Consider the following 12,783-nt stretch of genomic DNA (forward strand, 5'->3'; position numbering starts at 1 on the left):
ATCACAGGCTAAAACACCATTTATGCTTATAAATATACTAATAAATATAAAAATCAGGAACAATATATACTTCACATCCATTTTGAATAAAAATTAGGCTTAAATTCCGACGATTGAATGATAAATGAATAAAAATATGTGTAGAAAATAGGTAAACATACACAACACGTCTGTTGTCGCCGGAAGCCAGCGCCATTATCATCATCATCATTGCCTTTTTTCACCCTGGGTCAGGGTATAGGCCACAGACAAACAGCCTCCATCCTTCTCTATCCTGAGCTAACTTTTTTTTATCTCATTCCATGTCTTATCACTTCTCTGTACATCAGCTTCTTTAATTCTTCTCCATGTTCCTCGTGGCCTTCCCCTTGATCTTCTGTCCTGAGGGTTCCAGTCCAATACTTTCTTTGTTATAGTGGAGCCTTTCTAAGGGTATGTCCAATCCACCTCCATCGTCTTCTTCCTATTTCCTCTCCTACTGGTTTCTGCTGTGTTCTTTTCCATACTTATTCATTTTTAATTCTATCCATCTAGTTTATTCTGAGTAGCTTACACATGCACCGGTTTATGAAAATCTGTACCCTCCTTATACATGCCTGTGATGCATTCCAAGTTTCACATCCATACATTAGGACAAACTTCACGTTTGAGTTGAAAAGTCTTCGGGGGGGTACCGCACTAGGACTGGACTGTCCTGGGACAGTCCTGTCCCAAATCTGTAACAAATATAATAAAGAGAAACCAACCGCACCTATTGGGACGGGACAAAACAGTCCCATTGTGTCCCGAGCCATTGTGAAATGCTACAAAATCGACGGGACAGGACTGTCCCAGTCCCGTGTTCATATCGTTTGTGATAGTAGAAAAATATAGCAGCCTTCCGCAGTGCCATGTCAAAGTTGCAATGCCTGTCTTTATTTTCTTTATCCCTAAGTTCAACATTTCATCTTTCTTCTTCTACTATGGCTGCTACTGCTACTACTACTACTACTACTACTACTACTACTGCCACTGATAAGTATACTAATACCTACATCCCTTATATTTTGTATTTATTTCCAATTTCATTGTATTTATTTTCCAACAATAGTCTACACATTATTTTTATTCACTTTCTATACTGCATTACACAGTTCCTCCCCGTCTCCCCGCTTTTGACTTATCAATTGCGCACCTTTTATAAATTTCTATTTCTCTATTGTAGGAGGAGTAGTAGTAGTGAATGCTCAAAAAAAAAAAAAAAAAAAAAAAAGAGAGAGAGAGAGAGAGAGAGAGAGAGAGAGAGAGAGAGAGAGAGAGAGAGAGAGAGAGATATGTCATTTGATAACATATATGGAAAATATCTTGCTACTGTTACAAATTGTCATCTATTGATTTGAAGACCATTCTCCCAGATATTTTATCTCAAAACTTTCTCATAACTGATGTACTGGGCTAGCAGATATCACCATCACAACTTCATTTGGTACATCAGCATCTCTTACCATCAACATCATGACATCACCACTTCTACAACTGCCATCACAGCATTGTCACGGCCACAACCACCACCACATCACTTCTACCACCACCGCCACCACAGCTTCATCATCATCACCACTACCACCATCGCTACAACAACCAACACTTCTTCCACTGACACTAGCATCGATACTACCTACATGTTTTTAGTTTCTCGATAAATCGATAATTTTGTAATCACTAGAGATTGCTTGAATGATGAAGATCAGAGTTTATTTTGATTTGGGATTGATGTTAGCTTTTATATAAATTTTTGTAAAGTGCGCACTTTTTTTTCCACATGTGCGGACAAAATACACTTTTTTTTTCTAAAAATACACTTTTTAGGGTCATGGAATACACTTTTCATCCTGGGAAGGTTGGCAGGTCTACATACTATTTCCGGGCCCATCAATGTATTTGTTGATGCATCTTAACAACCCCACCACCGCATTATCTCATTCGTCTGTAGTGTTTCATTCATCCTGTTTTGTTGATAAAAGGGAAACCCGAAACGTTCATTTTATTTGTTTTCGTATATTAGACTGAAGCTTACATTCAATTTCACATTCTTATTTATTTATTTATTTATTTATTTATTTATTTATTTATTTATTTATTTCAATTCTGAATATAAAAAAGCAAGAACAATTTTAAAAATAATTCTATGTGATGAAACCGCGTACAGAATGCGTAGCAACATACATTTTCGGCAATTTAATAACGTATGTTTATAAACATAATTTAAGAAGTGTCACACTTTGTGACACAGCAGTAATGTGTCTAAAACCGGTCGCACATCTATAAGCAATGACTATGAAAATTTTTGTTTTCTATTTTTGTAGGAAATACTACTCTTAAATCAAAGCCCTATCTCCACTGAGTAAAAATCTTTTTGAATTTTGAAAATCCATTAATATATAACAAAGTTATGCAGTTTCATAGATGTCATTTATTTGGATGACTCACAAAGAGATAAAATAAGGAATATATGGGACGCTTTTTCTGCGTTTTATTCTGGTTTGTGGCTGTATCTCGCTTAATACGTGGAATTAGATATCAAAACTTGGCAATTTTATGGCAAAATTATCAGAAAATATGATGAAGACATCAGAAGAGTTCTAACTTGTATAGTTTTAGAGCTGTATGGCTAGGGTCAACTATAAATTTGTTTTAAAATATACCTAATATTGATCATTTGGAGCTTTTCCGAAGTGTAATCTTGTGTCTACAACCCATACAAATGACACGAAAAATGCCTGCTGAATTATTATCAATCAGTCCCGTGAGACCATGGCTTATGTTAGTTCTAGTATTTATTTGAGAGAGAGAGAGAGAGAGAGAGAGAGAGAGAGAGAGAGAGAGAGAGAGAGAGAGAGAGAGAGAGAGTTAATCTACTATCCCTATATCAATGAAACAATACTTTAATTTTTAAAAAGCGCGCGAGGATTTGTGTCATCCGTCGTCGCGAACAAGGTTGCCAGATGGCCACGTGTGTGGCCAAATGTATAATTTTGTTTCTTTTATTACATTTTACTCATCTATGTTTGTCTCAGTGACATTTATCCTAGTCTATTCAATTTTCTTTATTTTAAAATTTAGTTCATTTTAAGTGGGCCAGTCTTAATATTGAAAGCCATATGATTTTCTATTTAGCCACTTTTGAAGTTGAATTTGGTCAGGTTAAAGTCTGGCCATCTGGCAGCCTTGCCTCGCTCACGTCATTTTCGTGTCGCGTGATGGTGGAGCAAAATGGCCGTCCCATATTTTCACTCATTGAAATGCAAATTGGGTTGATGTTTTGTGAGAATACGGGAAAAGTACCTATCATAATCGAATGAAATTTGAAATATAAATAGAAGAAATGTGCATATATAACTTTATGAGCGACAAAATCTCTCCTCTTTGTAGTTTTAGAAATATTGTACTCCAAAGAGTAAAAATCTATTTTTAACGGTCTTCTGGTAATCGTACGAGTTTTGTCGCTTGACATAATCTAAAATGACCTCTTTTCTAAATGTGTGCCAACTTTCAGTCATATTCATCTATAAACAGCGTCGTAGTTAATTTTTAAAAATAGCATTACGAAACGGCTTCGCCCCATATTTTGTCGCGAATTTGGGCACTTCGTGAGTGAAAAAGAGGCCCAAAGATTTGTGCGGGATAGTCATTGCTACATCTATTCGGTAACTTATGGGATCAATTATCTTTATCGTTATTTATTTCTGGAATTCTCAATGAAAATATTTTTAAAGTAAGTCCTTCTGAGCCACTTGGGCTCATTGTAAGACAAATTAAGTCCTTTAGAGCCTTGTAGCCAATGGTGCAGGAGTTATCCCGGTTTCAATAGCGTGAAGCGGACAATAAACATATTTGTTTGAAAACCTTTGAACAGGACGCTAGTCTATCGCAGATTACTATCCCAGCTTGACAGGTACCCTTTTACACCTGAATGAAGTGAGTGATTGGAGTAAATTTTCTTGCTCTAGGAAAGTACAAATTGGCTTCGGTCGGAATCGAACACAGAACCTCTGAGTTCAGAGTACAATGCGCTAACCATTCGGCAATCCTGCCTCCTAAGCTTATAAATCCGGAACTTATCCATGTTTCTGTAGCGTTGAGCAGACAGATAACAGTTTTAAAATTATTTTTTTAAGAAATCCCTTTATTCATTCCATAGGGGAAATTTTTCTCGAGGGTCTATTCCAAGGGAAGACGGGAATAACCCAGGCGTCAACCACAGTGCTGCGCCGCAAATTGAGCTAGGGCGAGGTGACTTTCTCAAGGCCACATAGCGCAGCAGCGAGTGATCGAACCTGGTACCTTTCGGGTACGAAGCAAAGACTGTACCGCCGAGCCATGCTGACTTTTTATTATCCTCTTGAATGGACACTAGTCCGTCAAAGATTACTTTCATCAGCAAACTGGTACTCATTTGCACCTGGGTATAGTGAGGTGATTCCAAGAAAAACATTATAGGATAAGATCGGAGATCACCATAGTCTATGGATTTGACCCTTGAGCAATCTTTGGGTCATTAAAGGATGCATGCAATATTGTTTTCTCTTTCCATTTGTTTTTTTTTCTAAGTTGTAAAGCACAGAAATATGCTCCCTCTATTTCATCCATATTGATAATGTATTTGCACAAGCGATACATGAGGTGTGTCCTGGGACAGTCCTGTCCTAGTGCGGTACCTGTTTTGAATAAAAGTTTTCTTCAGTGGGATAGGACAAATTCGTCCCAGGACAGTCCTGTCCGAGTGCGGTAAAAGGCTTAGCTTTAGTCGAAGGGAGATATCTTTAGTTCTCCAAACTCTGTTCAAAGATGTGAATGCAGCCTGTGCCTTTCCTATCCGTGCTTTCACCTTTGCTTCCGTGCCTCCATCTTTGTCGATTATACTCCTGAGATAGCAGAAAGTGTCTATATCTTCAAGTTCCTGGTCTTTTACTTCGATCTGCTCCCTTTGACGCGTACCTGTGTCCTCAAGGTGTTAAATACTTATGGTAAATTTTATGTTTTGTTAATAAAAGTTACAAAATATAATGTTTCTCAATTGTCCGTATACATTTGAATAGACAATGTATATTAGCATCTAAAGATGCTTAAGATGTGAGTTTCGTTATATTTGACTTCATAATTTTTGAGAAATTCTTGAACAACCAAAGTGTCAAATACTTTTGCTACCCACTGTATGCTTGATTATCAAAATGTCAAGAAGGGATAGTGTCTTTTGGTTAGAGTGTTCGTTTGTGTTTGTAGTGGGGGGAGAGGGGGGTGGCATATTGTTCAACTAACTGGTTTCCACTTGTAAAGAAAAGAAACAAACATCAATAAAATAAAATAATCTTAAATGAATTTTTTTTTTAAACATGAATTTTATCTTTAGGTAGCTGATGGAATTGTATTCAGAGATTAATGAATAAAATTTTATTTATTTTGCTTTTTTGGGAGGTTCTTTAAATCTTATCTATTGCTTTTAAGTTACCAATGCCTTATTGTTTCGTCCATGTGGATTCCTATTTGACAATTTCCGTCGTTCTCTTCACTTCAACAGGATGATAATTTGGGAAAGATATCAAAGAAAGATGCTGGCAATGGGAGAGATAAGTTGGATCCTGACACACTCACACTCACTCAAATGGCAAGAGGCTCAAAGGGACCTACCACATCTACGGAAGTGTCAACAGAAAAAGAACAGGTTGATATGACATTAGTTAATATGACAGGACATTTTTGAAAACTTTCCGTACTATGAACAGTTTAGAAAGAGAACTTAGTAGAATTTTATGTCTCTTATTATTGAACTGAAACTTATTAGTATTTTTGCCAAATTCTTTTCATTTAGAAATGTTTGAGTTAATTGCTTATTTTGAATAGTAAAAGAAGTATATTTCTGTAAAATAAGGAGTTACTGCTATTTTTTGCATTTTTCCTCACATTGCTTAACTTTTATCATTTGAAATATTTGAATGTGATTTCAACTAGCAAGAGCAGTGCTTTGTCAAATACAACTTACTTTAAGGTCAAGATTATAATAAATGTATATTAATAAATGAAAGAGCAAGGCTGTCTGTCTGTGTTTGTATTTAATACAGGTAAAAACAGACTACTATCTGCTATGAAAATTACCCAGTTCATTAACAACATTTTTATCCTTCTGATGCAGGACGTCAATATTTTTGCGACTTAGGTTGATTTTACAATGGCTGAATAAAAATTTTAAATCAATTTGATTCAATCCCTAAAATTTACGATTCCATTTTAAACAGGAAGCTAGAGAACAATTAGCAAATTCAAAACAAATGTTAATCACAATACACACATACATCCTTCAAAGTTTAAAGCACAACATTATGCCTTGATGTGTTGAAATTAAACACTGATTAAAGTATAGATACATCTCCAAGAACTCTACTCACTCTGTCCACTCTCTCATCATATCAATTAGCAATGACAATGACAAGGCAAAATATGGGACACAGCAATTTCGTGTTAACTATTTTTAAAAATTCATTACGACGCGTTTTTTTCAATAAATATGTCTGAAAGTTGGCACACAATTAGTAAAGAGGTCATTTTAGATTATGTTAAACGGCAAAACTTGTGCGATCACTAGAAAACTTAAAACATGTTTTCCCTTTTGAGTGAAATATTTCTATCAAGAGCAGAGATTTTGCCGTTTATATGGTTATATATGCACATTTCATCTATTTATGTTTCACATTCCATCGGAATATGATAAGTGTCATCACAAAACATCAACCCAATGAGTTCGCTTGACACGAACATGACGTCAGCAAGGCAAGGCTGCCAAATTCGATTTAAAAAGTGGCTAAATAGAAACTCGCATGGTTTTGACTACTAAGACTGATCCCCATAAAAATTTAATTGAATTTGGCAAACAAAAAAATTGAATAGACTAGGATAAATGTCAATGAGAGTAAAATAAATTAATAAAATTTAACAAAAGAAATAAAATTCTATATTTGGCCAATTTTGGCCCTGGCACCTCTGCTGCGAAAAGTCTGAAGACCCTTCTCTCTCGCTTTTTTTGGCAATTTATTGTTACGTCAAAGGGGTGTGACTTTGTCGGCTCTAGCATTTTGTCTTACTAATCAGTTGATAATTCGCCTTTTAACATTCTTTGTCCTCTTTGAAATAGACTTGTCCAACTACTCTTTTCCTCACAGTAAATTAACGCACACACACCACTCTCTCTCTCTCTCTCTCTCTCTCTCTCTCTCTCTCTCTCTCTCTCTCTCTCTCTCTCTCTCTCCAGCAATAATAACATGTCATGGTCTCACAGACTTTTTTGATTGATAATAATTTAGCAGACATTTTTCATATCATTTGTATGGGTTGTTAACACAAAATTACACTTCTGAAATATTCCAATTGATCAATACTATGTATATTAAAAAAAAAAAATTTGGTTGACATAAAGCCACAAAGCTCTTAAACTATACAAATTAGAGCTCTTCTGATGTCTTCATCATATTTTCCGAGAAATTTGCCTTCAGTACCATATTCCATGTGTTAAGCGAGGTACAGCTACAATCCAGAATATAACGCAGAGAAAGCGTTCCATATTTTCCGAGTTTTTTTTCTCTTTGTGAGTCAGCCAAATAAATGACACCTTTGAAACTGCATAACTTTTTTATTTATGAGTGGATTTTCAAAATTCAAAAAGATTTTTACTCAGTGGAGACGGCTTTGATTTAAACGTAGTATTTCCCCCACAAAAATAGAAAAAAGATGTTCATGGTCATTGCTATGTCAATACATTATATAGAAGGAACTAAGTTAACTTTACTCAGCTCATTGTTATTGATTTTGGGCAGCGCGCATATGTTGCAGAGAGAGAGAGAGAGGGAGGAAGGAAAAACTATAGAATGGAGTAGATATTTGACCAATCAAAATACAGGATTAAAGACACTCCCTCAAGCCAGCTCAGACAACTCTATCTGATTGTTTACACAATAAAATAAATGAAGTTCATGTTACTCTGCTCTTTGTTATTTGTTTTTAGACCACCCTGTGCATGATTATTTCTCAATAGATTATCTCAATCAGATGATAAACGTTAAGTGTTACACATAGTTTTGTGTATTGGTACGATTGATCACACGGGAAGAGCAACTGAGTACTTTTCTTGAATGCAAACCATCAATAGTAATACCCTTTTAGCTTGTTTTGTTTGGCCACCACTGTCATTGTTTACTGACTATTCGGACTGCTCTGCCTGCCATCTCCTTGTTCCAGCTTCTGTAAGCTTTATGTCTGGCGTTCAAGGATGGGAGACAAGCGGAGATAACATATATCTCAGTGATTTGATTTACATCAAGATGTAGAAGGTTTGCTAGTTTCAATTAAAAAATAATCACAAAACTTTCCATCAATTTTGAAAGGATTTACTTAATTTATATTTATTTTAGTCTTCTTTCAAAATATCAGATGTATGCTTTTGAGATGCTCTAGTTATATCACTTGATTTGTTTGTAATAACACATTATATCTAGGGAAAAGCACCGGGTATAACATGCTTCAGAGACACTTATTATGGAATAGTAGGCTCCCCTACACTGGTGATTCATCCTCTTCATGGATGTAATGACCCCCATAGTTTGGCTCGTACGTTGGAGGAGATACAACCCAAATATGTTGTATTGTATGATCCAGACATGGGTCTTGTCAGGCAACTTGAGGTAAGTGTTTGTTTGGTTTTTAAAGTTATCAAGTTTGATTTTGTTGTTGGTAGTAGAGGTGGTTTAAAAAGTTTCGTGTTGCATATTTTGTTCTTTTCATTAGCTATTTCCTTCAATTTTGTTAAATACTTTCATTGTTCGCAGCTTCAGGTAGTCTGGTATTAATTTTTGAGTTACTTCTGGAATATGTTCTCCAGTAATTTCCATTTAGAATGAAACTAGCAATTTCAATCTCATAGAAAAATTTGGGCCTAGGTATGCGTTGATCTGACTTAGTAAGGTGAAATGTTTCTGTGTAGGCTATGTAATAAAATTCATTACACAGCTGCTTGCTGATGAATATGAATGATTTCCAATTTGTAGAAAAAAGTCTCTATAGGTCATGTTAAACGGCGAACATCATGCAATAAATAAAATTTCTCTCTCTCTCTCTCTCTCTCTCTCTCTCTCTCTCTCTCTTTCTCTCTCTCTCTCTCTCTCTTTCTCTCTCTCTCTCTCTGCTCTCTCTCTCTCTCTCTCTCTCTTCTCTCTCTCTCTCTCTCTTCTCTCTCTCTCTCTCTCTCTCTCTCTCTCTCCTCTCTCTCTCTCTCTCTCTCTCTCTCTCTCTCTCTCTCTCTCTCTCTCTCCTCTCCTCTCTCTCTCTCTCTCTCTTCTTTCTCTCTCTTCTCTCTCTCTCTCTCTTTCTCCCCTCTCTCTCTTTCTCTCTCTCTCTCTCTCTCTCTCTCTCTCTCTCTCTCTCTCTCTCTCTCTCTCTTCTCTCTCTCTCTCTCTCTCTCTTCTCTCTCTCTCTCTCTCTCTCTCTCTCTCTCTCTGCTCTCTCACTCTCTCTCTCTCTCTTCCTTCTCTCTCTCTCCTCTCTCTCTCTCTCTCTCTCTCTCTCTCTCTCTCTCTCTCTCTCTCTCTCTCTCTCTCTCTCTCTCTCTCTCTCTCTCTCTCTCTCTCTCTCTCTCTCTCTCTCTCTCTAATTACTACTGCTTTGGCCATGTTTCACAAAATTACATTTCATAACTGTTCCAAATGATCAATTTGGAAATATTTTTGATGGAGTTATGGTTGACCATAGCCCTACATCTCTATAACTATATAAGCTAGAACACATATTCATATTTTCTGTTAATGTGGTGTCATAGAATGAGCTTCCACAAGAATTTATTGGAACCACAAGCGAATTCCAGATTTTAGAAATCCTGAAAGCAAGGATCATTTGTAAATCTGAAGTGCAGTTCTGTATCCCTTAATCCTCTTTCTCATCTGTGAAGCAAGAGAGAAAAGAAACAATAGTATTAATAGATCTATTTTGCTTTCTTTTCTTTAAAAAAAAAATGAAATGATCTTTATTTATTGAACACAGAATTGATCTGAATTGAAGTATGCTAATTGGGAAGTATATTCCAGGGCAGTGTATTATGAATTTCATCTATAATGTTGAATGTCATATAACAGGCCTGTAAATTCTCAGCCATTTGGCTGATTTCAGACTTTTGCATGATTTTCCAGAAACAGACTTTTAATCTCAGCCTTGATACCTATTTTTGTTATTTTGAACGCAAAACAAACGAATCCCCCCCACCCCCGTTTAGTTCTCATCTTATTTCGTTTTATTTTCTCTCTATTGTTCTTTATTAAAATATAGTGCCATACGTCATATCGGGAAAACCCGAAAATAAGTTAATTTCGTTCCCTGGATTTTACCGTTCGTGATCTCGTGCTGAACCACGGAAGCTGATCTACTGGTCTGAAATCAGCTAATATTTTATTATAGTTATAGAGTGGCTGATTTCGCTGGGATTTCAGCCACTGTGACCTCACCAGGCCATAACCCGACTCGGCCAAGGTTGGGCATTGAATCATGGGACGGTGTGAAAGTGAGAGTTGCGGTTCCGGTAAAACTTTGTTTACAAACATTTCCAAGTAATCCTGCCCAGTTTTTGACTTTATCCATCTTTGATGATCAGAATTTCATTCTAAAGGAGTAAGCTCACAACTATATCGTTCTATTATCTTACAATTTTCAAGTGTTTATACATTGATACGATCTTTATTCATTAAAATGCCTGAGACTTTCGTCGACCGCAATGCCGATATTAAGGCAATCGACGCGTCTGGATTTTATGTTACGTTTTTTTTTTTTTGTTTTTTTTTGTTGGGGGGGGGGGGGGGGGGGGGGTCATGCGAACATATGGCTGACATTTTTCAGCCTTTTCGCAAATTGTGCATTTACAGGCCTCATATAATGTCTAATGAATGAGGGTGTCATAAATAGGGATGCAGTCCTTTAAAAATGATATGCCTTCACTTATGTTTTTGATTTACTTCTCAGGTGTTTAAAGCTTCAAGACCAGGCAGGCCACTTCGTGTTTATTTTATGATTTACAAGGGGTCTGTGGAAGAACAGCGTTATCTGACGACACTTCGCAATGAGAAAGAGGCCTTTGAGTATCTCATAAGAGAAAAAGCTGTAAGTTTGAGTCCTTCTAAGAAGTTAAATATGTATTTGATTTTTTTTTTTTTAATTAAAAAAATTGAGCTTTATATAGTGCAATATCCACTAAATGTGCTCAAAGCGCTTTACAAAAAAAGCGCTTAGATGATATTAGATGATATTCTTTTTCTTCCTGTCAGGAGTGTGATTCAGGTAATTTGTGTCGCTGATTTTTTCTAGTATTTTGTAAGGCCCTGACAATTTGGCCTGAAAAGAGTGGTGATTGGTAGGGAGGTAAACTAGGACTCTGTCAACAACATAGAGTATGCGTGATTTGCATTTCATGTCATAAATAATAATAATAATAATAATAATAATAATAATAATAATAATAATAATAATAATAATAATAATAGATCTTTATTGCCCATAAATATGGCAATTTGTCATTTAGTTGCACTTGCTATAACGTTATATGATAACTATAACATTGAACAGATATTTGACTCCTACTTATTCTCTCTCTCTCTCTCTCTCTCTCTCTCTCTCTCTCTCTCTCTCTCTCTCTCTCTCTCTCTCTCTCTTTCTCTCTCTCTCTTTCTCTCTCTCTCACACACACACACACACACACACTCTCTCTCTCTCTCTCTTCCTCCCTTTCTTTCACGCATGCGATATACACAACATAAACATATTCATTTAGTTTTCAATTTGGCAAATGGAGGTAAGTATTTTCTCATGAGTACATCATTTTTGAGATAGAAACATGTTTTGTAATTGTGAATATCACTCACTTTTACTAAAGAATTGCAACTCCGTTGGCATCGAACTGACCAGTTCTACCTCTGGTTGGCACTAGCATTTTGATGGTGCTGAGAGGGAACTTGTTCACTGTCCGATCTGTATCACGAATTGATTTCTGGTGAAACTGAAGGTCATTCATGATATTTCCAATTCATGGACGCTTTTTGTCCTTGGTAGACCTGCCATTTAAGAAGACAGGTTATCTGGCAAAGACAAACAGAAATTCTCCATCAGAATCATTTCTTTAAGATCTTGAAATGTGGTACAATTATTACTTTTGCACCAATTATTTAAACTAATTTCCTGGTCTCACCAAACTTTTAAAAGGTTTGTGAGTCAGGTTTGCGCTCGTTCCTAAACTGTTGTCATAGGCGCATAGAATTCTGCTTTTTAGCAGATCATATTCTTTGAATAATTCAATTGGAAGAGCAAGATAGACATCTCTAGCTCTGCCTGTCAATTAATTGACTTTGAATAAGTAGTGACCAGAAACGTTTATTCCAGCTGAAAGTAAGGGCAATACGCTCGAACATGAAAAAGACATTCTCAATGTTACGCTCACTAAAATGTGGTAAAAGAGGCAACAAAGAGGGAAGAGACAGTGATGCCAAAACTTCGGTTTCACTGGAAAAAACTCCGGTCTGGAGCAAAAAATTCCGAGTTTCGGGCAACTTCTGTCAAATTCCGGTGAGGTCAATTTGTTCCAAGGATACCTCCCCCCCCCCCCCCCCCCCCCCCACCACCACAACATCATCATCACTGCCACTAGTATTACTACCCTCATCACTACCACTACTGCAACCACCACCACATCATCATCACTACCACTACTACTACAACCACCACCAC

At 36.4% G+C, this 12,783-nt stretch overlaps 1 protein-coding gene across 24 annotated transcripts in view; it reads left to right on the forward strand.

The window, feature by feature from the left end:
* LOC144979231 (DNA repair endonuclease XPF-like) overlaps positions 1-12,783 on the forward strand; it is a 124,710-nt gene that overhangs the window by 67,930 nt on the left and 43,997 nt on the right. For all 24 annotated transcript variants that reach the window (XR_013646669.1, XR_013646668.1, XR_013646665.1 and 21 more), the window contains 3 exons: positions 5,558-5,701; positions 8,523-8,708; positions 11,029-11,166. Coding sequence is in view for 21 of the 24 variants with exons in the window: in XM_078925937.1 (XP_078782063.1) it covers positions 5,558-5,701; positions 8,523-8,708; positions 11,029-11,166 (468 nt within the window). In the remaining 3 variants the exon portion in view is untranslated. The remainder of the gene's footprint in view (positions 1-5,557; positions 5,702-8,522; positions 8,709-11,028; positions 11,167-12,783) is intronic.

Source organism: Berghia stephanieae, chromosome 1 (genome assembly GCF_034508935.2).
Source record: "Berghia stephanieae isolate SIO BIC M18660-M18661 chromosome 1, UCSD_Bste_1.3, whole genome shotgun sequence".
Classification (NCBI taxonomy): domain Eukaryota; kingdom Metazoa; phylum Mollusca; class Gastropoda; order Nudibranchia; family Aeolidiidae; genus Berghia; species Berghia stephanieae.